At 40.7% G+C, this 25,217-nt stretch overlaps 1 protein-coding gene and 1 long non-coding RNA gene across 2 annotated transcripts; one reads left to right on the forward strand and one right to left on the reverse strand.

The window, feature by feature from the left end:
• Positions 1 to 627: 627 nt before the first annotated feature.
• On the reverse strand, positions 628 to 21,544 carry LOC121516051 (synaptopodin 2-like protein). Its single transcript, XM_041797105.1, has 4 exons — positions 21,462 to 21,544; positions 13,408 to 14,715; positions 7,128 to 9,166; positions 628 to 3,706 (listed from the first exon to the last, which is right to left on the reverse strand). The coding sequence occupies exons 2-4, from the start codon at positions 13,574 to 13,576 to the stop codon at positions 2,345 to 2,347; spliced, it is 3,570 nt and encodes a 1,189-aa protein (XP_041653039.1). The 5' UTR covers positions 13,577 to 14,715; positions 21,462 to 21,544; the 3' UTR covers positions 628 to 2,344.
• Positions 19,579 to 20,631, forward strand: LOC121516052. Its single transcript, XR_005992440.1, has 3 exons — positions 19,579 to 19,632; positions 20,018 to 20,065; positions 20,545 to 20,631. It is a non-coding gene; the product is annotated as an uncharacterized LOC121516052 (long non-coding RNA).
• Positions 21,545 to 25,217: the final 3,673 nt, after the last annotated feature.

Genomic DNA, 25,217 nt, shown 5'->3' on the forward strand with positions numbered 1-25,217 from the left:
CATACTAAGCTCTTCTATTATCTCCCCAAGAGATGATCACTTAAAAGGGAAATTTTGGCTCCAGTTTCACTTAAATGAAGCCTGGCGTTAGTTCATGCAGGACATTGTAGTCATATGATCAGCTGATGGTCAGCAGATCCTAATTATCACCTCCCCATAGCCAGTCACACTTCTTTCTCTTAACACGGAAATGTATTTTACTATGAAATACTTTTTGCCAAATCCTGCTTGCATTAATGCTCATGCATCACACAGTAATGGCTGGCAAACCTTATCCTCCTCCACCCCAGCCTCTTCCTTTGTAGCATAAAACTTGTTGCACCCTCATTTTCAGATTCATGGTACTAGGGATTCTTTCTTTTTGAATTAATTTTGTTGTATTCAATACGCATTGTCATAAATGTTTCTATCCATATGGGGGTTTCTAGGAAAGTAAAAGCATGCTGTTAACTATCCCAGGGAGCATCTTTTGAGCAGAGCCTTCTCTGCCAAGTAAAACTGCATATCCGTTTTTTAAAAAAATGGTTAAATGTATGACAATAGAGTTCCTGACTGAAGTTCAGTTTTAAAACCAACCGAGGTTCATAGCATTTATACATATAAAATAAAATCAGTGACAAAAAGTACTTCAGTGTCATCAATTTTATTTTTGAGTCAATTTCAGGCAACAAACAGTTATGAAATCAAACATTTGGTGAATTGAATCATACAATCACAGGAGAAGAAATCTGCTTGCAAAACAAAAAGATGATGATTCATTTCTGTGTTTGAGGATGTCAGCAGTGTTTAGTTTGTCAAGACATGACCCAGGTTGAAACCAATCCATGACAGTGATAGGTTTAGATGCTGCTGAAGGAGCCAGGTCAACGTGTAGCAGGTGTCCCTGTCACTCAGCAGACACACTGGAGTAAATATTTAGAAATGTGCTGATGCTTTTGGCCTACATATTAGGGGGGGAAGGAATGACGCCTTGTGTGTGCTGGTATAGGACAGGGAAAGATGGAAACAATTGGAAAAAAAAAAGGTTTACACACTTGTTACAGAAAGATTTTTGTGGTTTGAAGGCAGCAGTCAGGTAAACTGCTAATACCATTAAGTCAGCATTTGTTCACATACAATATTGTGCAGGAATGTTCTACTTTTCATGTTTGCAAATCAAGTTTAATGCATGCAATGCATAGAAAGCTAATGAAATGGAAAAAAGCAGAAGTGCAAATCAAGTGAAATAAAATAAAAAGTTAAACAGAGTGTTACAGTTACAGTTTTGCATGTATTGAAAATACAATCCAAACCTCTGCTTCTCTTCTCACAAACATTATGATTAGTATTTCACAAAATACAACATTCTTTCAACCTTTTTCTCCTCATGAAAGCAAACATTTGGTTAGTCCTCTCCACTTGTTTGACATGGCATACACATCTGCTTCTAAACCTCTTCCAAACAGGCACTTTGTACAATTCGTAAAGTAATGCAATCTGTTTACTTGATCCTTATATAAGGTAGTACCAATAAAAAACAGAAGCAAAACGTAGGCATACACAAATCAATATCCAATATGACTATTACAATCAATATGCCATTAAATTTGCATACCAAAATCATCTTGTTTTTATTACCTTTTAAACATAAATGTTTAAATATCAGCAAAAAAACTCTTTTAAACATTGTTGTCCTGTAACAGTATTTGATTGAACATCAGTGCTCCTTGAACCCTTAAATATATTTTCATACACAAACTCCCTTTTTTCTATCATTCTCTGTCAATCTGTCTGTAAAGCTAACATTCATTTTAGAAAATGCAATACATGAAGCAACATATATACACCGTGCTTAATGGATTATTGCACTGTGATAATTATGCATACAATTTATTTTGCATTGAGTGAAATAGGAAATAAACTGTGGTGACAACTTGGACAGTGTGTAATAATGATAACTGCATGTCCCACCCACAGATGAAAAGAAAATTAATTAATGGCTTCTTAAACAGTGACTGCAGATGATTTTTTGTTGTGAAAGTATAACATTCATTTTACTACAGTTAAAATATCTTTGGTTATTTTGTGTCTTTTTGGTATTTGAGAAGCGTACAAGCCATAGAAACTGCACCATGTAAAAAGCTTGTTCTTGTCAGTCTCTATTACAAATGTAAGTGCTATATAATGCACTAATACTACCTTAATACAACATTTACCATTGGTGATCGATTTGAAGTTACAAAAATGTAACTTGTCCAATATTAGTCTGATAAAATGCCACCAAAGATGTCGTTTACTGGTTGATCCAATGCCACAAAAGTCTAATAGGCTGAAATCATGGCTTGATTAGCAGCTTGTGATACCCTTACAGGTCTGTGGAGACAGTGTTCCTCTTCACCCTTAGGCTCCCACCCCAGCCTCGTGGACAGGTGTTGTATGAGTGGAAGCCAGGCGATCGGAGCCCTGAGTCTTCAGACTCAACTGAGGCATCAGAGTCAGTGAGTGAGCGAGTGTTGTAGAGCCTCACAGGGGAGCAGATTCTCTGCATTGGGGTAGCAGGAGGGCTGGTGAAGGCTGGGGACTGGGCCCCTAATGATTGGGACTGGAATGGACTGATAGGTGGTTTTTGACAATCGTAGCTTGGGTGGAAATTTCCTACAGGTGAGATTGGAAGACTGTGACCACTTAGTGCTCCAGGGGAAGGGCTGTTTTTACGTTTTGCAGCATTGATGATGTTCTTGGCCAGGAGACGATGATTGGCTTTAGAGTCTAGGTTATTGACAACAGGGGACATGCAGCGACTGTCTTTGGGTATCGACACAGAGGATGTGTACAGAGGCTTAGTGGCAGAGAAGGATAAACTGGTCTGTGAGAGTGCAGGAGACTGGGAACGAGAACCCCATGGGGGAGACACAGGAGATGTGGCTGAAGATGTTTGAGGAGGCCTGGATGTGAAAGTATTCTGGCCTACCATTGGGGACTGGCATCTTGATCCCCATGGAGAACTAGTGTTACTAGTAATGGAAGGTCTGGAACTTGCTATTTGGGAAGACTGGGTATTTTGGCCCACCATTGGGGATTGGCATCTTGATCCCCAAGGAGGAGAGCGTGGAGATATGGCTGTGGAAGATTGGGCTGGTCTGAATGCAGACACTGAGGTGACAGTGGAAGACTGGGCATTTACCACTGGGGACTGACACCTTGAACCCCACGGGGGAGACACAGGGTAAGAAATTGAAGAAGTCTGGGTTTGTCTTAAACCAGGTGTGGATGAGTTGTTTGAGGACTGGTTGTTGTGACTAATCATTGGGGACTGACTTCTTGAGCCCCAAGGAGGAGAAACAGGAGTAGACACAGAAGTTTGAGTTGGTCTGAAACCAGAAGGGGATGAGTTGCTTGTGAACTGATTGTTTGGCTTTGCCATTGGAGACTGACATCTTGAACCCCAAGGAGGAGATGTGGTAGGTGTTTGGGAGGAGTTAACAGTGGAGAGGTGGATGTTCTGAATGGTTGCAGGTGATTGGCAGCTTGAACTCCTTGGAGATAAAACAGGGGATGTAACAGAGCGGCTGGAGATGGATGTGGAGGGTCGACTGATTTGGAGGCCAGGGGTCCAGGTTCTACTGCTGGGGCCTTCAGGGCTGCTGAACCGTCTCGTGAGGCTTGGTGTGCAGGTTGGAGTTGAAGTCTCAATTGGAGTTTCAGACGGGGAGGAGTCCTTTGGTGTCTGTTGGACAATTAGAAATGTTTTTAGATTCTTTTTCCATAAATACAGAAATAAATGTACAATTTGCAGAAGGAGACATTGTAATGAAATGCTGTAAAACACCTGTATGGATACAACTTTTTATCATCTATTTCTTGGATTGTGATTTGACCAATGCAAGATATTTACGATGCATTAACCCACAAAAGATAAAAATGCATCGACAGACCCTGTTCTTATTCAACAGACAGAATGTAATTAAACTAAAAGATTAAGATTGTTGCAGTTTTTGATACTTTCTAATACTGATTGTTTTAAAACAACATAAAGTAATCTCTGCTTTTCTGAATGACTGGTAGCATCACGAAGTATTAAAGCTTTCAAAGTGTTCAAAGTGTAGATGTTTAGTTATGTTTTAGCTACAGGTGGACAAAGAACATGACTATTGTACTCATGTAAAAGTACAGTTTCTTTGGCTGAAATTCACTTCAGTAAAATTAAATGTACTGGTTTAAACATTTACTCAAGTAAAAGTAAGGAGTATCTAATTTAAATTTTGCTTTAAGTGCTGAGTAGCAATTGAGAAGTTGCACAGTGAATATGATCTTTCCTTATTTTCAAGAACAACAATAGAATAGATTAATAACAAGGTTGCTCAGGTAAAGTCATACCTCTATAATAAAGTAAAATACACTGCAAATTTTGTCTGTGTTAATTAAACTTATAAAGTTCAGATTAAAACTTTAAAAGTGTCTATATTTGTCCACTCTACATATTGTTAAACAAAACTTTTGAAACTTAAATATATTGACAATATGACAGAGCTGCTGTAACTCATGAAAATCTGTGGCAAGGTGGGTCTCCTCTGGCAAGAACAAAGCAGAGTCAACCGTATAGCAAGACAGTTCATACTCCATCCATCCATCCATCCATCCACTTTCTACACCGCTTATCCCGTTGGGGGTCGCAGGGGACTGGAGCCTATCCCAGGTGTCATTGGGTGACTGGGCGCCAGTCAATCGCAGGCAATTCATAGTGGCAAAGAATATGATAACTTCACTCATGGTGCAAACATGTGTCTCTCATCAACAACACTCCCCCCAGAAGCCATGACAGAAAACGACAGCTGTTTTGGGATTTGATGGGGAATCATCCTCTCTCTATGTGTTACTGTGTAGTCAACAGATGGGGGGAAAGTACAACAGTACTGTACTCAAGCAAAAGTAGTTTACTCTGGTTAAAACTTAAGTAGAAGTAAAAGTTATTTTTTTAAATGTACTCAAAAAAGTACAAGAACCTAAAAACACTACTCAATTATAGTAATTTGAGTAAATGTGATTAGTTACTTTCCACCCCTGATCTTAACCCAAAGTTGCTGCAAGTGAGAAAGCATTTGTATTGACAGGTTACCAAATACTGACATACTGTCCTCATTCTTCCTTTTGCTTTTCATAAAAATGAAAATGTTTCTTTAATGTCTCTCATAAACAGATGGAGCCAAGGAGATGACACTGTCTAACTGAACTAATGCATTGGCAGCATTTTGGTACCAAATTATGCCAGTGTTTTTGTACTACTTAGACAGTTTGCAGGAGTTTGCAATTGAGAAAGTGTAAAAACAAGACACTGCAGAATATTGTGTGCCTACCACGGTTATTTTTGTTGCTGTGGCATCAGAACAGGTATCAATTTCACTCCCATTTGATTTTTGCCAGTATCATATTGAGGTTCAAAATACTGGTAAACTGACAATCCTATAAGCAAGCCCTTTTTCATAAAACAACATTCATATTTTCAATATGAGTCCCAGGTGGCATTCAGGTCATCTCTGTTTCACCAATACACATATCCCTGATCTTCAGTGTCTCTCTCAGGTTACTGTCATCTGGCCTCCTGAGCTGGTTAACCTTTACGAAGATATGAAGTTACTCAACTGCAGCATGGATAGCTTTCCATCTAATGCACATACTAACATAGAGTAAACTATCCACACATAATAATATGATTACTGTCTTATATATAGATGATGAAACTCCTGGGAGAAGTTCAGGCCTTGAAGATTAATGTTACTGGTAACATTTCAAAAGTGCATGGCCTCTGTGAAAGAAACAAGGCCCAGGTCAAGGGGTTACTCAGTTTGTCTGGATGCCCTTTTGAGACCAAGAGGACCAAGGTTTCAGGTCTTAACACAAACTCACATAACTCAAATGATGAAAGAGTCTTGAATTTGGAAGCTGAAGTAATTAATTCTAGAATTTAAATAACATATACTGTGTTCGAAATTGATCTGTGTCCTGCTGCAAATTAAATATGTTCAGTACATCACAACATTAGTTAGTGTTCAGTTGTTTTCTGTGATTGCATGGTAAGGTAGAAAAGAGAAAGAACAAAGACTTAAAAGTGAAATTAATGGCGAAATTGTCTAAAGAAGTCTGTAAAAGAGGAAAAACAAGAATAAGGTCACAGCAGAGTGTTATCATGAAGCTTTAATAAGAGAAAGAAAGGTTTACTTAGACAGAAAAAAGTCAATCACAACAGACAGAATAATAGCAGAAAAGAACAGTAAATCAAGGTTTATGAAATGAAACAGACAGCCGAAAACAGGAGTGCAGTCTGAAAAAACACTGACTGATGATGTCCTTTGAAAATGCACTTCTGAAAATACTGCTTTAAGTCACGAAACCAATATATATGTCGGTCCATGAGGCAAATTAGCATGCAGTCGGCAGATTTGAAACATCAAAGTATCCAAGTACACACTATATATTTTGGTAGAAAATGCTGGAAAGCAGAGTAAATTACCCTGAAGACATAAAGACATAAAAGCAGCTCTCTCTCCAGTCAGTGAGCAGCATTAAATTGCAAATCGTAGATCATAAAGCAGATGCCAGACCATCTGTTAAAGTGCTTTGTGAAGCAGTATCACCCTGGTGCCCACAGAAATAGGACACAAAGTGGAAAAAGTGGGAGGCTGTTACTCATCATATTTTAAAAGTCCTGATAATTGAAGTGTTTTGGCGCTGATGTTCCTTGAAGCTTCAAGGTATCTGATTACACTAAGGCACTTCTTATTTTAATTGAGGGTTATTATGGCTGTGTTGGTGTTTGTAGCTATGGAAATAATCCAATTACACATTCCCTTGGCTATTGGGATATTATTTCTTGGATAATTTTGTAAGATACAAAAAAATCTGGCCCTAGATGTTATCATAGATTGTTTTTTTTACACCCAAATAGGACTAAAATATTACACACATAAAAAATATTTTGCTCTGTAATATACCTACAATGCATAAAGTTAGAAGATACAGGTTCAACAAAAAAAGTGCAATAAAACCTATTACAATCAGTGTCACTTCCTATATTATTTATGTAATTTCTACAGAAGATCCCTTTCATGTCAACAAATCTTCTAAAAATAGTACAGAGAGGGTTTCCACACCTGGGCTGCGATCCCTGCCTTCTTGGCAGAAAACATCGGTCTGGGTGCCTGGACCCCCGACCGAGGCGAGGACACCCGCTCTGGAGAGAAGGCAGCCATCGGAGAACTGATCCTTGGTTGGACAGACGCTGACTCTGAAGGATACTCCGCTCCTCCTGTTGGGCTGAGAGGCAGCTGTGGAGACAAACACTGGGTTCTGAAATGAGAAGGAGGGTTACGAGGGAGGGAATTCTGTCTGAAGAAAGACTGGCACGACGGCAGGTTTTTGGACTGTGGGGCTCCTCTGGGTAGTGTGCTAAGAGGGTCTTTTGTTGGGTTAAAGACAAAGAGTGATGAGTTCAGCTGGTATGGCCGATGCCTTGACAAGTCCATTTCTATCTTGGAGCAGCCGTTCTCTAAAAGAGGGGGCTCTGGGACTGGCTCTGGTGCTGGAGCTTTTTGCTTTGGTTTTTGCTTGACTGCCTGTTGAGCCTTCAAGTTTTGTGAAACCTGAGCGCTCATGTCAGAGTTTTTCGCCATGGCTTTCACTCTGCCAGGCATGTTCGATGGGTACACCCAAGATGGTGGCAGAGACATTGTTGGAGAAGGAGACCTGATCTGTCCAGACTTATTTTCCACAACATATTTCTCCATCCTGGACTGTCGCTTGGCAAACAGCTCTGCCCCCTTTCCAGAGACGTTTGTCAGGGTCTGCTCCGGCCTGTGCTCCACCCTTGGCCGGGTCCTAGAGCTCTTGAGACATGAAGACCACTCTGGAGTGCTTGCCTCCTCAAACCTGTCCTCCTCCTTTGCAAGAAAGTTTGAGGCCTCTGCACCCAGCGCTAGCAGCTCTTCCTCAGTTGCTGGCTCAGGCACAGGTCGAAGTCCATGTTTCTTCCTTTCATCCACCCCTTGCACCAACGAGAGCAGCTCAGGGTTGGGAGCCACAACTGGCTTCTCTTTGAACGTGAACATTGACTTTCTGTTTGCCCTTCTAGAGGCACCCTCCTCAAGTATTCCTGTTTTGATCTGGATTATCTGCTTCCTTTCTCCAGCAGGCTGAGGCACAAAGGTGGAGGGCTTTGGGGCAGTTGGAGGACCGTAATGGGGCATGGGCGGATACTGAGGTACAGAAGGTAACTGAGCTAGAGGGGAGGAAGGAGACAAAACGGGTGACATCGGAGGTGGACTGGAGTAGTAGTTCTGTGGAGGCTGGTTTGTAAATGCTGGTAGGGGTGGTGTAGGATATGATGGGGGTGGAGGAGGAGGGGAGAAAGCAACAGTTTGGGAGGGGAGAGGAGGAGTGGCGTAGGATGGAGGAGGGGGAATGCCCATGGCGGGGCTGACTGTCTCTGGAGACTGAACTGTCGGTGGCGAGAAAAAAGGCCTGGCAGTTCGATTGATGATGGTGCTTGTCTGCTTGGATGTGGGCACAGACGCCCTGTCAGGTCCAGAATTACTATGGCAACCATTAAGGAGTTTTCCTGGAGATACTGGCCCTGTGTGGCCCCCATTTATCTCTGCTGGTTTCATAAGAACTGGATCAGTATTATTACTTCCAGGGGGAATCTCATCCTTGACTTTGTTCTCAGCCTCCTCATTGATTTTATCTCTTGCTTCATCCTCATCCTCCTGCTCTTCCTTAACAGGGAGGAAATGTCTCTCCTGGATAACACGCTCCTCTGTGTCCTCTTCTTTGTAAAAATCTTTACCTGGGTCCTCCATCAAATCACCTCCTGAATGTACCCTCCCAGGTGGTGCAAAAGCAGTATTGCTATTTTTAAAGTTCAGGTCTCTATCCTTCTCCTCACTGCTTCTCTCTGCCCATGTTGGTTTGCTGGATGAGGAGTCGGTTTTCACATTCTCAGCTCTGTCCTCCTCTGAACCCTCGCCACAGCTTTCCAGGGTGAAGGCGTTCACCCTCTGCCTCCGCCGGTTGAAGAGCTGCACGCCTCTGGAGCTGCAGTTGGAAGGGACTGTAAGCTGGGCAGCAATAATCTGACTCCTGACACGGGCCTCCTTCAGCTCCTTCTCTGATAGACTAGCACTCCTGGTCAGATCTGGTGTGGGAAAGAAAGAAGAAGAAAGAGGATGGGTTAATGAATGCGATGACTAAGAGATTTTGTTTTTTTCTGCCCTTCCAGACATGTTTGAATGGTGATAAAAGCAGAGAAAACTCCTTCAACATCTAATTAAATCTCTCCACACTGCTTTTATGAACAAATAGGGGTAGAGGACAAATTTTTTACAAGTTTAACTGGGTTTAATATTCTTTGAAAAACCCACATAATTGTTTCTGCACCATATGGTTTTGATTGTTTCTCCTAGTACTTTTTAGTTCAACCAATCCAGCAAGAAAATACAGCTTTGTGCACACTTGACTCAGCAGACTAGAGCTTTAGACTGAGATCTATCAGACGTTCACAGGGGTACATTTTTATAAGAAAAACATAAAAATCTAATGTCAATAGTATGTCTATGTTATTGTCTCATAGGAAATTAGTCTCAATCAGGTGTTTCAGTGGAGTTGCAGTCTCACTGATTATCTTGAAATTATGAGCTAAGACATGTCTGTGTTAAAAATTGACAGTTTGTTTACTGAGCTTAAGAGCTCAATTCCAGGCAGTGGAGCTATTTCCTCTGCCATCTGTAGTCGTCCCTCCCTGAGCATTCCTGAGAAAAACTCCCTGCCTCAGCTTCCAACATGCCTTTGGTTTCTCTCTCCAGTTAATTTGTGCAAAACTCCATTTCAGACCTTTAATAGACCATTTTTACAACTCACGGCTTCCAAAAACGACATCTTTCCACTCTGTCTATAAACATACTATACAATCAAGTGTTCCCATCTCAAATATAGATGCAACATCATTCTTTAAAGTTCCTGAGAGGAAAATAAAAGATTTATCTTTGCTTTAAAACCAGATATTAAGTCATACATCGTCAGATGGACACTTTTAAAAGAGAAACTCTTGTGTGTTGACACATCTGTTACATTATTCATCTCATTCATCCAACAGTGATTACAGGAAGATATGAAATATTCCATCAGGAGCTTTTTAGACAGCTGGCACAGCCACAATCTTTCATTTAATATGATGGATGCAGACAGCTACATTAGTTGATGTAGGCTAATCATGTGCCAATCACAATAGTCACATATAAATCAATCACTTTTTCCATACAGATCATTCTACTTGCAGCTTTTTCCTGGCCCATAGTATAAAGATAACAGCTTTAGTAGGAGGGAATAATATGCATCTGCCATTGATTTTACAGACTCTTGAGTCTGCCCTCACAGTAATTGAGTTAACTCTTTGTAGCGAACCCCAGAGTTTTACATTAAACCATTTGAAATACACTAGCATATGTTTTTTATACCCTGTTTAACCTATTGATTCAAGACAGTGCCTATTGGATTAAAAAAAACATCATGGAAACTAAATAATATCCTTTAAAGATTACTATAATTGCAGAAAAAAGTCAGTGTCAGCACTAGATAAACAAAACCACCAAGCAGAGTGACAGAATGTGACACTGCAAGATTGAAAGATAACAACCACCTTGTGTATTTGTGACAACAAAACTAGAATGAAAGCATTATCACACAACCCTTTAAACAAGCAGTCTTCTCAGCACTATTGGCATTAGCATAAATCAGCCTTCTTAACAGGCTGCACCGGAGAAATGAGCCCACCTATCACACAGGTACTTACTGTATATTCAGTGCTTGTTATTCAAATACTCAATATGGGTCCCACTGACGTTTTTATTTGCTATTTAATATTTAATAATTCAGGCTACCTTGGTGTACCAGAGGCAGAGCAGAGAGGCTTGAAATTAAGTTTCCTCACCGTAAACATGTCACCTCCAGTCGAAGCAAAACCGGATATCGAGTGACACGCAGGTGTAAGTCCTATTTGTGATTGATACATTACTAAAATAGTGAGGATATATATATAATACAAGTGAAAGACTTCTTAACCCTAACCTTTTGTCAAGTTTTACATGAATGTGAAAAACTTTGGTTTGCTAGGCTATACGAAAGCGTTTAAAAAAAGATACTATTCAACAACTGGCAGATAAATACGAGTCCAAACATTTAAATTGTGTTTTTAAAGTACAAGTATAACCATAAATATTCAATAACCTGTTATGCCTTACAGTAACAAGGCAAGGCTATAAGGTTGAAAAAAAAAATACGGTTAATCGGGTTGTTAGCAAGGATAATTAGCTAACATTTTATAGCGTACGGAAGCCGATAAATTTAAAATAATGCACGACTACCGTTATAACTAGCCTATTTGTTCGCTTAATAGGCGCTTTTTTATTTTAGTTCAAGACTTTTCTTTTCTATTTATTCAAGAATGATCCGAAACTTCAGTTAAGCTTGCTAAAACTTCTCCATCAACTTATCCCTTACCTTTATAAATGTCACAGTCAGAGCTCCGCTGTTTTGTTGTACTTCCACAAGAGTTTTCAATCTAACTGCGCCTGTTAGCTTCACACCCCCTTTCTGCAGCGAGACACAGTATCGGGTTACTCTCCCTCTGCAGCCCACCACAGCACATACACACACACAGACAGACAGACACAGACAGGGAGGGAGGTTTGAAGCTGAAGGCTGTGCTGTCTGTCATCCAGCCTCCAGCTCTGTTTCACTTTTCCCAAATCCACCACCACCTCCTTTTCAGACTTTCCACTAATTATAAAAAAACAGACATGCCTCCAGTGAGAAGGGCTCAGGGCCTCTGTTGCTAAAAGTATTGATGTTTTAGCACTTGAACACATGGATTCACTTTGTTCTGACAGTTCTGGAGAGGTGTCCGATCAATGGCGAGTATCGAGCTGCTTATCTCTGTCTAATGTCCTCTGATGGCAGGAAGTGTCTGACTCCTGTTGCAGTCTTTGAAGTGGAAAGAAAGAGCAGAGATACTCCAGTTTATGTGTGTATGGATTAGACCAGTGAGACACCAGTGATCTGGCTTCTGACCCCACCTGCCCCACATGTCTGGCTTTGGATATCACCATGTAAGCGGGTCTTTATTGGTCTCCTCCCCAATCTGGTGCCTGTCCTCTCTAAGCCCTTGAGGCCCTGAGCTCCAACCTGAAAGGGCAGGAGAAGAATTTCCTGTCCTCCAGCGGAGACAAAACTCAGCCCGTAAGAAATGGTCTTAAAGCACTTTCTCCATCCCTGCGTGGGCGAAAGCAAACTCCCCTGCAGCAGGAGAATTTAAGTCAGTGGGGCCGACTCTGCATTTGTGTATCAAAGGTCAGATTACCCTGTCGGATGTTATCTTTCTCCGAGCGATGACTGTGGGGTGAGCAGGATGACAGCACCGGCCCCCATGGGTGATGTGTGAAGTGGTATGGAAAGACAAGGATTAACAGAGGTCCTGGGATCTAACCCAACTGAATGTGACCTAAACCCTCCATGGATCCCATGGGTGACATAAAAAACAAGCTCAAAGGTGGAAAGCTAAGTCCCGCTGCTTATATTGTTACTTTTTTGCATTCAGAAGGGCCTCTGAAGAGGTGTAGCCCACTTTTAGTGCTTTTGTGTTGTTTTTGGTGATCTGTGCTGCCTGCATTTGTGGAAACCAATTAGTGAGTAATGAGAGATGGGAACAGAGTAGGAGGTTCAGAGGCGATAGATCTGTATCAGAGACTGTTATCTGATGGCCATGACCTTTCTGTCATGCTTCCTTGCAGCACTTTTAATTCTTTTAAATGCAGCATTTGACTTTCTTGTCACAGCACAGAGGCAACTATCTGTCCAGTCGAGTTGTGTTGTTTCACTGTTTTCCATTTTGCCATTTCACTGTGTGATGTCTTGTTATGAGGTGTGAACTCCTCTTTTGATGCTTTAATGTCTTTGAAACTGAAAGAAAAGTCTGCAAAGTTTCCAAACAGCTCTTGCCATAAGTTTATCCTTTATTGTTAGAGGCTGTGTTGTATATACAGACTGCCCTTTAGCAAAGACACATGATTACATTTCCATTACTGTTGGGGCTGCCTGTATTTTTACTGTGTGGAAACAGATGTTGCATGGAGAACGTCACCGGTTTGAGTTGCACTGATGAGGCAGGAATGCCTGTTTTCTCTATCTAGTCTGCTAAGTCATTATTTTTTTAATGATGACATACTGCAGTTCAAACCATGCTGTCACATAAAGGTTGCACCCAGATCAAACCACAGGAAATGTGTTTACAACGGCATTTCTGTGCAATGGCGTAAGAATACAAGTCCTTGCTGCTGCACAGGCTTTTAAGAAGACATCAGAAAATGCAAAATAAACACTCACTTGTTTTCCGGCTCATCTGTTCCGAGTTGAATCCTGTCTTCTCCCATGATGCATTGCACTCCTTCTCAGGGGTGTGCATGTTTTGGGTCGCCTGGAGAGGTTTTCTCAATCCTCCTGGACTCCAGCTAACCCCTCTCCTGATCGGCATATGTCCCTTCTCCATCTCCATTGCCACTCCTGGTTAAATGCCTCACTTACGGCAGAAACAAAAGCCCTCAGCTATGCAAGGGTTTCGTTCCAGTCGGCTCAACCTCTTTTCTGGATAAGATGAAACTTCGGTCCAACAGGAAAATAGTAGTTTTCCGTCCTTATTGGCAGGCAGTGAATAAGTTCAGATGTGCAAGAAAATGCACAATAAAAGGACAAGGAAAGGAGTTGCTCAGCTTTCCAGGGTTCTGCTTCCGGCCATGGCTCCCCTTTCAGTAATAATCATCCAAATGTTGTCCTGTTGTCAGAAGAAGGAGTGTGCTCTAACTTTGCTCTTGATGGAATATTACGCTCTATCTAATGGGACCTCCCAGGAGGGTCAGCTCCAATGTGCCTTGGACAAGTTCCCATGGACGACTGCCATGAAAATTGCACAAGTTTGTTGTGCTCTGTTAAAAATCTGGCAGAGTGAGCCGAGAAACACTCCAGTCTCTCCTTTTTGCATCTCTCTTTTTTTTCCCCCAGACGCTGCTCTTCCTCCTCTGCTATTTCGGTCACCAAAACATGCTTTTTGTCTCCATCCCAATCTCCAGCCTGCAGATTATTTTTCTTTCAGAGAAAAGGATCTGCCCTTTATCTTGTAGATCATAACTCTGTCGTGACGTGAAAGGGAACTGTGTACATATACAGCTTCCTGCTGCTAGGTGCATGAGAGGAATAACATTTCAGTCTGCAAAGGTCATTCCACAGGCTGGTTTGTATTCAGAGCTCTGATGTATTCAATTAAAGCGGCTTTATTCGGGTTTCCTGGTTTATTTCTTATACATTAAAGCCAGATACAGTCTCTCTGTGGGTAGGATAATCAGTGTTGGCTTTTGTTTATTCTCAAAACCTAAATAGAGAAGTAAAGTTCACTTTCTTCTAGTAGTTTTGATTAAAGCTTGAACACATCAGACTACTCAAACCAAGAATTTATTAAATCTTTGGACTGCAGCGCCATCCAGATTTGCATAAAGGTTTGCTCCTTTGCTTGTCCATGCATTCAGTCCTCTCTTAGTTGACCAAGCCTAAACTGTAGATGACAGGACAGCTGAGGGGATGAAAGATAACCATGCCTCAGCTATGACAGCTCCTTATGTCCATTTCCACATCCAGCACCACCTGCAAAAGGGACATGCACTGGTTAAAATGTAGCTCAGATTAAGTTAAACTTGTCTTCAATTATGTATTTAAATGTCACATTTAGGGCGAGATAAAATCGCAATATGAAGTGCAATATTTCTTTAACCTGAAACTTGTGACAAAATACCAGTTTAAAAGTTTTTTGCAGCAGAGACATTATGCATTACATATCATGCAATCATTTTAGTGGCATATTTTTAGAATAGTGTACAAAAAATTATATTTCCCTACTTTTGTACGTTTTTCTTGTTAAATATGAGAGTTATTTTAAAATGATCACTAACTTTAATACAACAGTTCATATCCAATTTGCAAAATGAGTCGAAATCATCACAATTATTTTTTCAAAATTGTCCAGCCCTGGTTTAACCTCATATTGTGTTGGTTATAGTATAGAATGAACTATTGCTTGTTTTTGTTGGAAAATACATGCGATGAGGAACTTAAGAAATAATCGCATATCAAATTGCAACTTCAATATTGGGTAAAAAAATCGCAATGAGATTATTTTCCCTTGTCACATTTGTGAACTCTACTCAGCAATTTGGCACACCAAAGCTTTGGCAAGCAGTTGGGACATTAGACCTCAATGTTCCATCATGGCCCTCTGTATAATGGCACGATTTTAGTCAGACTGATTTGCACAGGATTGAAAGTATTAACCATTATGGTTTGAAGAAGTCTGCCAAAAAAATATGACCTTTGTATAGCCACAAAATATCTTGTGTTTTACAAAATTAAGATAGTTCCTTTTGAAGAGAGTGGTGTGAAGAACATTTTAATATACCCTGTTTGGCTCATGTAATGTTTCTAATGGATATTGGTTTACTTCCAAAAGAGCATAAAGCTTAACCTCTGTCCATTTAAAAGACAAAGAAAGCCCAGTCGCAGTCTATCAAGATAAATATCAGCTAGTCAGGCTAACAGGGTTGAAAAAGAAATTTGGACACAAAAAAAGGCACAAAAAGTATTAAAGTTAATAATTAAGATACACATCATTTCAAGACACTCAGCAAATTTTGAATGCCCCATTAGCAGATGTACTTACAACAAGTCAGGCCTTTTTGTTTGCCTTTTATAAGGTGATATAAGATTTGTATCTGCATCTCACTTTTGCAGTACACGCTGTCATTAAAGTCTTGTTTTGATAACTCACTTCAGTGAAACTTGTCTTCAATTATGAAAGTATGACATTTGCAAATTCAACCCAGTGCTCTGGCACACTAAATCTTTGGCAAACAGTTGGAACAAGAGTCCTCAGTGTTCTGTCATCACCCTTTGTGTAATGGCACGAGTTTAGACAGACTGATTTGCACAGGATTTAAAGTACTAACTGTAATGGTCTGAAGATGGCCATCCAAAAGATATGACCTTTGTGTAGACACAAAGAATCTCCAGTTTATACAATATTAAAAGCATTTTTTTCTTTTTCTTTTGAAGAAAGTGGTGCAAGGAGCTTTTTAATTCACCCTTTCTGGCTCGTGTAATGTTTCTAATGGATATTGGTTTATTTCCAAAAACCATAAAGCTTAACTTCTGTCCATTTAAAAGACAAAGAAAGTCCAGTCTCAGTCTCAGTCAGTCAGCTAGTCAAGCTAATAGGATGAAAAGAATTGTGGTTGGACTGAAAGACATGGTTAAAAAAGCACGGAATACGATTTACTAACTCATCTAGAAAGTACAGTGCCTTTAAAAAGTATTCACCCCCTTGGATGTTTTACCCCTTTATTTTATAAATCAATCATGGTTAATGTAATTAAAAATATTTTACAAAAAAACTCTTTAATGTGAAAGTGAAAACAAATTTCTACAAAGTAATGTCAATTAAATAAAAATATGTAATGTTAAATAAGTGCATAAATATTCAGCTCCTTCAAGTCAGCATTTTGTAGATGCAACTTTGGCTGCAGTCACATCACTGAGTCTGTGTGGAAAGGTCCCAGTCAGGCTTGCACATCTTGACACTGCAATTTTACTCCATTTGCTTTTGCAAAACTGCTCAAGCTCTGACAGGTTGCATAGGGATTTGGCATGAACAGCCAGTTCAAGCTCAGCCACAAATTCTCTATTGGATTAAGGTCTGGGCTTTGACTCAGCAACTCCAGAGCAATGCCACAATGTCATTTAGCAGATGCCTTAATCCAAAGTGATGTACATCAGAGACTTGGACAGGTGTTCATGGCGTTAAGGATCTTTCCCAAGGGTCCACACTGCGTACTAATTGTGCCCAGGTCAGGATTTGAACCCCCAAAAGCTTGTAATGTAAACCCCTGAGCAATCCATGCGCTCAACGTTCACCATGCTGTCTTTAAACCATTTCTGTGAAGCGTTGGGTCATTGTCTAACCCAAGCCGTAGTTCTCTTGCTGAATGAATGAAACTGTCCTCCAGGATTTTGTTTCATTTTACCCTTTACCTTTACAAACCCTCCAGGGCCAGCTGCCAAGAAGCATCCCCACAGCATGATGCTGCCACAAGTATGCTTCACAGTGGGGATGGTGTGTTTGTGGTGATGTGCAGTGTTTGGTATCTGCCAAGCTTAGCATCTTGTCTGATGGCCAGAAAGCACCATTTTGGTCTAATCAGACCAAAGACCTTTCTTCCACTTGACCATGGAGTATCTCACATGCCTTTTAGTGCCTTTTAGTGCCACATGCCTCTAGTTGAGATTTAACAGTGGCTTTCTCTTGTCCACTCTCCCTGACTGGTTAAGAACTCAGGCAACAGATGGATGCAGAGTCTCTCCCATTTCAGGTGCTGAAGCTTGTAACTCCTTCAGAGTAGTCATAGGTGTCTTGGTGGCCTCTCTTACTAGTCTGCTTTTACGGTCACTCAGTTTGTGAGGATTGCCTGATAGGCTGATTTACGTGTGTCATTTTCCTTCCATTTCTTGATGATGGGTTTAATTGAACTCCAGGGGATGTTCAGTGCCTTGGACATTCCATTGTATACATCGCCTGACTTCTCTGAGTTGCTTGGAGTGTTCTTTTGTCTTCATGGTGTAATGGTAGAATACAGATTTACCATTAACTGGACCTTCATGACACAGGTGTCTTTATAATACAATCACTTGAGACACTCAGGAATCCCCATTTCACTTATTGTGACACTATTAGCAACAGTTTCCTCTGGTGAATTAGGTTAGTCACTTCAAAGAGGGTGAATATTTATGCAGTGACTTATTTTACAGTACATATTTTTGTTTAATTGACATAACTCTGTAGGAATCTGTTTTCACCTTGACATTCAAGATCTTTTTAAATCAAAAAAGCCAAATTATTTTGACCATGGTTGATTTTCAAAACCTAAAAAGGGTGAAACATCCACAAAGGTGAATACTTGTTGTAGACACTGTACATCTAATTTCAATGTAATTCTGCTTTCCTCGTTAGCAGAGATCCTTGGCCTAGTTCACAGTGCCAATTAAAGCCATGATATTTACGCCCCCTGTGACATTTCATCTTCACTATGAATGTCAAAGAGGTGCCATGGGGGGGACAAAGCAATTCCCCTCTTTGCCAGGATCAGAGGTACTAAGAGAGGTATAAGAGGCGAAAAGAGGATCAACAGAGCCGACAAGGGAGCAAGTGTATATACTTGTGCTTATCAATATGAATTTCTTAAGATGCAAAGATGGCTAGGGCTTCAGTACAGCACTGTCACGGACAGTCTCTGTGTGAAACCAGCTCGCATTAAGCCTTTTTTTGTTGGCATATGATTTTTATCTGGCCTTGACAAATAAGTATGTCTTAACAAAGTACTATTTGAGGTTTTTAATTAAATGCCTGAAATGTAAATTAATTCTGTAGCAAAAAAAAACAATCTCTTTCTGAGTGTTGGTGATGAGATATGGTGAGAAAGTTTCTTGGATCAAAGTTTTCCATGCAGCATGAAGTAGAAAGACATGTCCTACTCTGACATCTGGCATCCCTCCCTCTTATCTGATGGAGAGTTCCATTAGATAAACAGTGTCATGTTCTCCCTTCACAGCTAATAAGAGCCACTGGCAAACTTTGTGATGATAAACCAGCATTTGCACGTCCCTGTCCTTGATCGGACTTGCCTGTCCTTGAAGCTGATCTATGATTGCATTTGTTTTTGCACACATACAGCTGTTCACAGAGCTACACACACACAGTGGTTATTTTCTTCGAGGCATAGCAACAGAGTTCACATTCATCTTTCCCCTTGAAGAATGTGTTTAGCGCAGACACTCTCACACATGACAGCTGAGTCATGACAATCTGAGGGAGGGTTCGTTCATTTATCGGTCCCGGAGTACAGCCATCCCAAGCAAAACACAGCGCTGCCTCAGTTGAAAAGCAACAAAAATCCTCGTCCATTCAGCTAACTGGTGCATTTGTGTCAAGCGAGGAGTGATGAAGGCCTGTATTGTTTGGAAGCTTTGACAACAGCTCTTTGATTCCTACAGATGTGCTTGGATCAATCTAGAGGCCGACATTGTCCTTTTAGATTAGCACCTCATTGCTGCATTTTCCCTCTGAAGAAATGCTCCAAAGTCATGTTTACTTTAATCAATAAGAGCAGAACACATGTTTAGTCCTGATTAAAATATGGTTTTATAACTGCCTTTGATCCAGTCTGCTAATATTTATGAACTTCTAAGCTGAGAACAGATGTAGGATGCTTAAAGCGACCCAAGCAGGGATGCAAACTGAACTCTGGCTTGAAAAGCAGCCACATATGGACTCTTGAAATCTTCATCTGCCACAATCTGTTTCATTTTCATTCCATTGGTTCCTGCTTGTTAAAATTCAGCTTGGGTGTTGCATTTCTTCCAGACTAGCTTGTGATATCTCCTCTCTTTCTCCATTCCTAGGATCTGATGTCATCCTTCCTCCTCCTTCTACCCTCCAATTACCTTCAAGTTCAAAAGGTATTTTATGGTGCCCACCTGTCCAGCTCGGCTCCCACCCCCGCACACTTTGCCTGTGCCACCTAGTGACCTCGATGATTACAGCCAAGGATATCATTTACAATCTGGCCCGCAGGCCGTTTTACTGTGTAATCACAGCGTTCCTGTACATCGTCAACATATGATGGATTCAGACGCAGACAGCAAATCTATCCCTCTGCTCTCTCTGCAGCATAGTGATGATGCAGAAAAGAAACTGCTCTGGCAGCCATGCAAACTGTAATCATTCATTTGTCCCTCATGGCCGTTCTCTTGTACATTTATTAGACATCTGCATCAATAGTAGACTTGTAGAAAACCTATCAGCCACCTAATAACTCACATGCCGCTTGCATTTTCACCTTAGGTATGGCATCTGTACATCATCAGCTTCTTTGGGCGCACATGTGTGGAGGTATGTGAGATGTGAGGATGTCAAGTGAGCATGCATTCCATCTACTGTATGACTTAAAGTGTATCAGTTACCAGGCTTATAATAAAGCATCTGCTCCCGCAGTGACCGGCAAGCTTTCATGACTGAATACCTTAAAGGCAGAGCTGCTGTCTCTTACTTTTTGTCCGGATCCTTTACACTTACCCAAGTAAAAATCAGTCATCTGTAAATGCCACAGGCCTTAGCAGGGCCATTTGCTCTCACTCTGTCTCTATGCTTAAACAAAGAGCAATTCAAGGGCCCTCGCAGCACTATGAAATAATTTTGGGTAGTGCTCCAAAATTGGCATTCTTGCTTCATAATTCCTCTGGAGGCTGTGATTGTCAACATGCCTCAGCTTGTGCCGGCTGATGAGTGACATCTTGCAAGGCACAGACTCCGATGAAAGTCACGGATGTCTTCATGCATCTCTCACTAGCTCTTTCTCTTTTCACTTTCAGGGATCCTGCATGCATGCTCATAAATCATGCAGAGGAAGAGGAGAAGCTTGTAATGAAGTGTCTGCGGCTCATCCAACTCTCACAGGTGGAGAACATCGAGAGGCAAAGATAAATACTTGAAGTAGGTGTGTATGATCTGGTGCCAGGAGGGAGGAGACTTCAAAAACAATCAGAGTCACAATCTAAAAACTGTTAGACCTCAAATGAAGGGGGAATATATACTTTTAAAAATGGAAAAAAGTGTAAATAATATTAATCTTGCTGGAATTATTTGTCTAATATCCTTATTTTTTTTGCATTGTTGTCTTCTACAAGTCTCCCAAACAGTCGGGAAAGTGATGCAAGTGGTAACATAGGTGAACATTCAGGATTTGGTAACATATGGAAGAGCCAAACCTACAGTTGCCCCCCTGTAAAAAAGTTAATGGGTCTCACCTGTTGTGTTAACAGGAAGCAATTACTTATACGTAAGTCAATGCAGCTCTAGCCGGGGCTTTTTAATTGGATACACCCTCTAATGTTACACAGTGCAGTTCAAGTCTATAACCTGGCTCCACAGCAGGTTCCACACAGCTAGGACAATAGGCTCAAATATCAGTGACCACAATGCTAACTTAGCCGGCCAAACCCCCTTCTACAAGCCTGCACGCCTGTACTGAGGGAAAAGCAGCAACCACAGATGTTTGTCATCTACTCAAACAAAGACTTTCAAAGTTTCCCTCCTCTTCTCTCTGCCTGCATTCCCCTCACGCCCCCCCTCTTTCACTCCAAACAAAGATAGTCTTACCCTGTAGAGATAAAACTAATGGGCTGCAGGTGACAAAGTCTGCAAAGCTCACAGTTGCACCGCGACAGATAAAACTTCAACGTTCAGTGTTTCCCTTCTCTTTGGTGTGTATGTGTGTCATGCTGCTCACCTGTGCTCCAGTGGGTCTGTCTGTGTGAGGCGGCGAGTGCGTGTACTGCCCCTTTTCAGTTCCTACTCACCTCCCTCTTTTACCTCTCCCCTCTCTCTTTCCCTCTCTCTCTCTCTCTCTCTCTGAATTGAAGCAGACGAAGGATAGGGGTGGGAGGGGACAGGGTGTGTGTGGGGGGGGGGGGGGGGGGTCAGTTGGAACACAGTAGGCTCTTTGTCTGGGATCTTTTCATATGGTTTCCTTCAAGCTTGCATACTGAACACATTATGCTATAATATATTTTCATATTCAACACAGGGATGTGGAGAGACCAGTGGGCCCCTTTCTGTTTTCTCCCCCCAACTCTTTTCCTTTCTTGACCCATTTTCCCGCCATGCACACCGGACAGAACAGTCCAAATAAAGAAGTGAAAAGTATGCAAGAAAAATGTAGAATAAGTTCCTGCTTAACCCACAGAATTTGTTGATGCAGACTCTGGCTGTTTTGAATAATAAAACTTAAACACAGAAAATTGTTTATATAGGACCTGAAACCTTCAGTATAGAGACATATCGCATTGCCAGTTGTGAGAGCTCAGGACAGTTACACCAGGAAAGTTCATATTTGTTGTGAAGAACACATCCTTTGGCCTACAGTCCTGCATTTTAGAGGCTCTTTGTATTCTTAATTGAGTAATGTAACATCTATTATATTTTCTTGCATCCTATTGCATTATTGTTTATCTTAGAATGATTGCTGTAAGGGACCATAATTTGTGAAACACATGGTATGGTATGGTATGGTATGGTATGGTATGGTATGGTATAGGGCTGGGAAATTAATCAAAAATTAGATTAAATCATAATATGGCCTGCTTCCATTTTCAAATCGCAGAAGGTGCAATATTTCTTTGACCTGAAATTTGTGTCAAAATAGCAGTTTTAAGCAGCAGAGACATTATGCATGACATATCATGCAAACATTCCAGTGCCATTTTTTTGGATAGTCTACAACAAACTCTACCTTCATTTTTGTACTTATTTCTTTTTCAACATGAGGATAACAAAAACCCTTTAATCATCAAATCATATCCAATTTGCAATGCGAGTCAAAATCATCAAAATTAGAAACTTTTAAATAATTGTTCAGCTTTTGTTTAGGAATAAAACAAAGTTAAGGAATAATCGCAAATCAAATCACAATAGCAATTTTGGAGAAAAAAATTGTAATTAGATTATTTTCCAAATTCGTTCAGCCCTAGTATGGTATCGGATGGGATGGGATGCTTGAGTTGAACTGAGCTATGTCTTACTAGATTGCATCATATTACATCTATTGTGTTGTATTTTTATTGTATCATATCATTTGTTTCATATCACATGATAATCTATGGTGTCATTTTATGTAAATTTTGATACAGTAATGTCCTCTATTGTATTGCATTATATCTTATCACATCATATCATATCAAACCATCATATTGTGGTGCTTGTATCTCATCTAACTTTACCGTCTATTATGGTACCCTATAGTAACGCACTGCATGGCATGGCATTATATTGTTTCATATCATATGAAAACAAATGTCACTTACCCGTCTTCTGTTGTATGGAATCATATTGTATGGTATCAGATTCTGTATTGCACCATATCAGACTGTATCACATTGTACAGTAACTTATAATTTCTATTGTATCGTTTCCAATGCATTGAATGGAGGCTATCATATTGTATTGCAGCTTATCAAGTGTCATTACATACCGTGTTTTATTCAACTATATTGTATCATATGGCGTAATATCGTGAAAAGTTTCACTGGATTATATTGCTCTATATACTTGTATAGTCATGCCATAATGTTAACCAAAGACTATGAACTTCACCAATACCTCTTCATATCTTGAAACACTGAAGACAGCTTAAAGCCATAAAACATGAGTAACATCTGCTTCAGTGTATTGTACCTGAGTCTTAGAAATTCTTTGATGTTTAGATTTACAGATCTCTTTAGAAACATTTGGATGTATTTCACTTGACTGAATCCTTCAGGCTCACAGTGAGATGAGGCCATGGTTTGGGCACTGGGTTCGCTGGATATGTACTGGAGACAGCATGGATAAGTTATAGGGTTGAAAAAATATATGTTGAACTGCTGCCAGGCTGTAGGAATAACGTCTTAATCTCCCTTCTGCCATAGGATAAGCTAAATTTACTTAATGGTGCAGTTATTATACTTGTGGTTCACCACTTTATCAAACAGGAGGTCATACAGAGTTTACTGAAAGGCAAACCTCATATTTTCACATCAGTTTGGATTAGGAGAAATTCAAAACACTATGAAGTATTTCCACCATCTTTTGTAAATCTTGGGTTGTTTTTGTAGGTGATTTGGTGAACGTTTCTTTTCACCACTTCTCCTCACCTGATGGATGGTCCTGCCAAACTTCTCAGACAATCCATTACCTCTAGGATATGTTAAGTAACGTCTAAGCACTGCCTCCTCTCCTCCTTCAACACTTCCTGCTCCCACACCCTCTCTCGCTGCATTCTTCTATCAATTTCTCCTCTTTCCTCACACATCACTCTGCCCTGATTGATTTTCCTTCGCCTTATCTCGCTATTTCCTTTCTTTATAGTCCCACTTCAGGCTGCTTACTCCTTTATTCCACTTAAATCTCCCACTCTTCATCACCACTCCTGTGTTCTTTCTCCTTTGACCCAGCCTCTCCTGACATGTTTATATGAGCAGGACCCCATGCAGCTGGGATAGCAGCCATTAGCCGCTGTGTCTGTCGTTCTTTCTGCGTCTCCAGCGGCCGGCCTGGCTGTACTGACTATGGCGTGACTCTGAAGGGCAGCTGTGTCTGTGTGGGAGCTGAGGGGAAATGTTAGCGCACATTCTTTCAGAAGAGGGGCTTTTTGCTGCAAAGAGAGTGTGGTGGAATTTCCAAAGTGATCTGGTTTGCATTCCCTCTCAAGTCGGATCTATCTACAGAGGTTATTAAAGAGCGTTGGCTATGGCTGAGTCCTGAATTGATTAGAATCATACACAGGCCGTCTCTGCTTTCTTGTTCACCATACCAACTGTCAGCTCATCCCTCTGAATGTAATAGGATACAGGCGGCTGTGTGGCTGTTCAAAGGAACAGCTTTAGTGTAAACACAGAGGGGGAATATCCACCATGCCTGTGGATGTTTTGATGGGTAGATGTTCCTCAATGATTATGAGGCGTAAGCACACATCTCATGGTGTGGATGAGAGTCCTCCATTGCCAGTCTTATATACTTTGTATGTGGGACTAATTCAGTTAAGAGATATTTAGATTTCAGCGCTGCCTCTGTTTATTTTCTCTCAGCAGACATCTGTATTTCTCATAAACTACCTCAGAGAGTGTTGTGGTTTAAAGCAGGGTTGAATAAAGCCTGCTAGAATCAGGGTGTGTCCACTTGTGGTTTGATGATGTATACTACTGTAAGGCCACATGTGAGAGAAAAAGCCAAAAAATTTCAGTCCCTTTACTGAATCAGTCCTTAGATATGCCTAATAAACTGCACTGATTCCACACTTTTAGTACTTGCAGATTTAATGCTGGCTCGGCGTCTGCTAATATAATTTATTTAAACCCATAAAAAGTTCCTAAATCCAGTATACACATAAATTTTTGTACTGCATCTTAAAGCTAGCATATCTAGCTTATTGGGCTAATTTTCTTGACATTATCATATTTGTGCCTCAAGTTTAAGGGTAGCTGGTCCATTTTGTTGGTTTCTTGATACA

Source organism: Cheilinus undulatus, linkage group 10 (genome assembly GCF_018320785.1).
Source record: "Cheilinus undulatus linkage group 10, ASM1832078v1, whole genome shotgun sequence".
NCBI classification, from domain to species: Eukaryota; Metazoa; Chordata; class Actinopteri; order Labriformes; family Labridae; genus Cheilinus; species Cheilinus undulatus.

Bases quoted from the DNA above. Each gene is read 5' to 3' on its own strand.
- LOC121516051 (XM_041797105.1), bottom strand. From the start codon at position 13,576: ATGGAGATGGAGAAGGGACATATGCCGATCAGGAGAGGGGTTAGCTGG. The intron at 9,167-13,407 runs GTGAGTGTTTAT...TTCCCACACCAG, and splicing joins ACAGATGAGCCGGAAAACAA to ATCTGACCAGGAGTGCTAGT. The intron at 3,707-7,127 runs GTGTGGAAACCC...ATTGTCCAACAG, and splicing joins AGGCAGGGATCGCAGCCCAG to ACACCAAAGGACTCCTCCCC.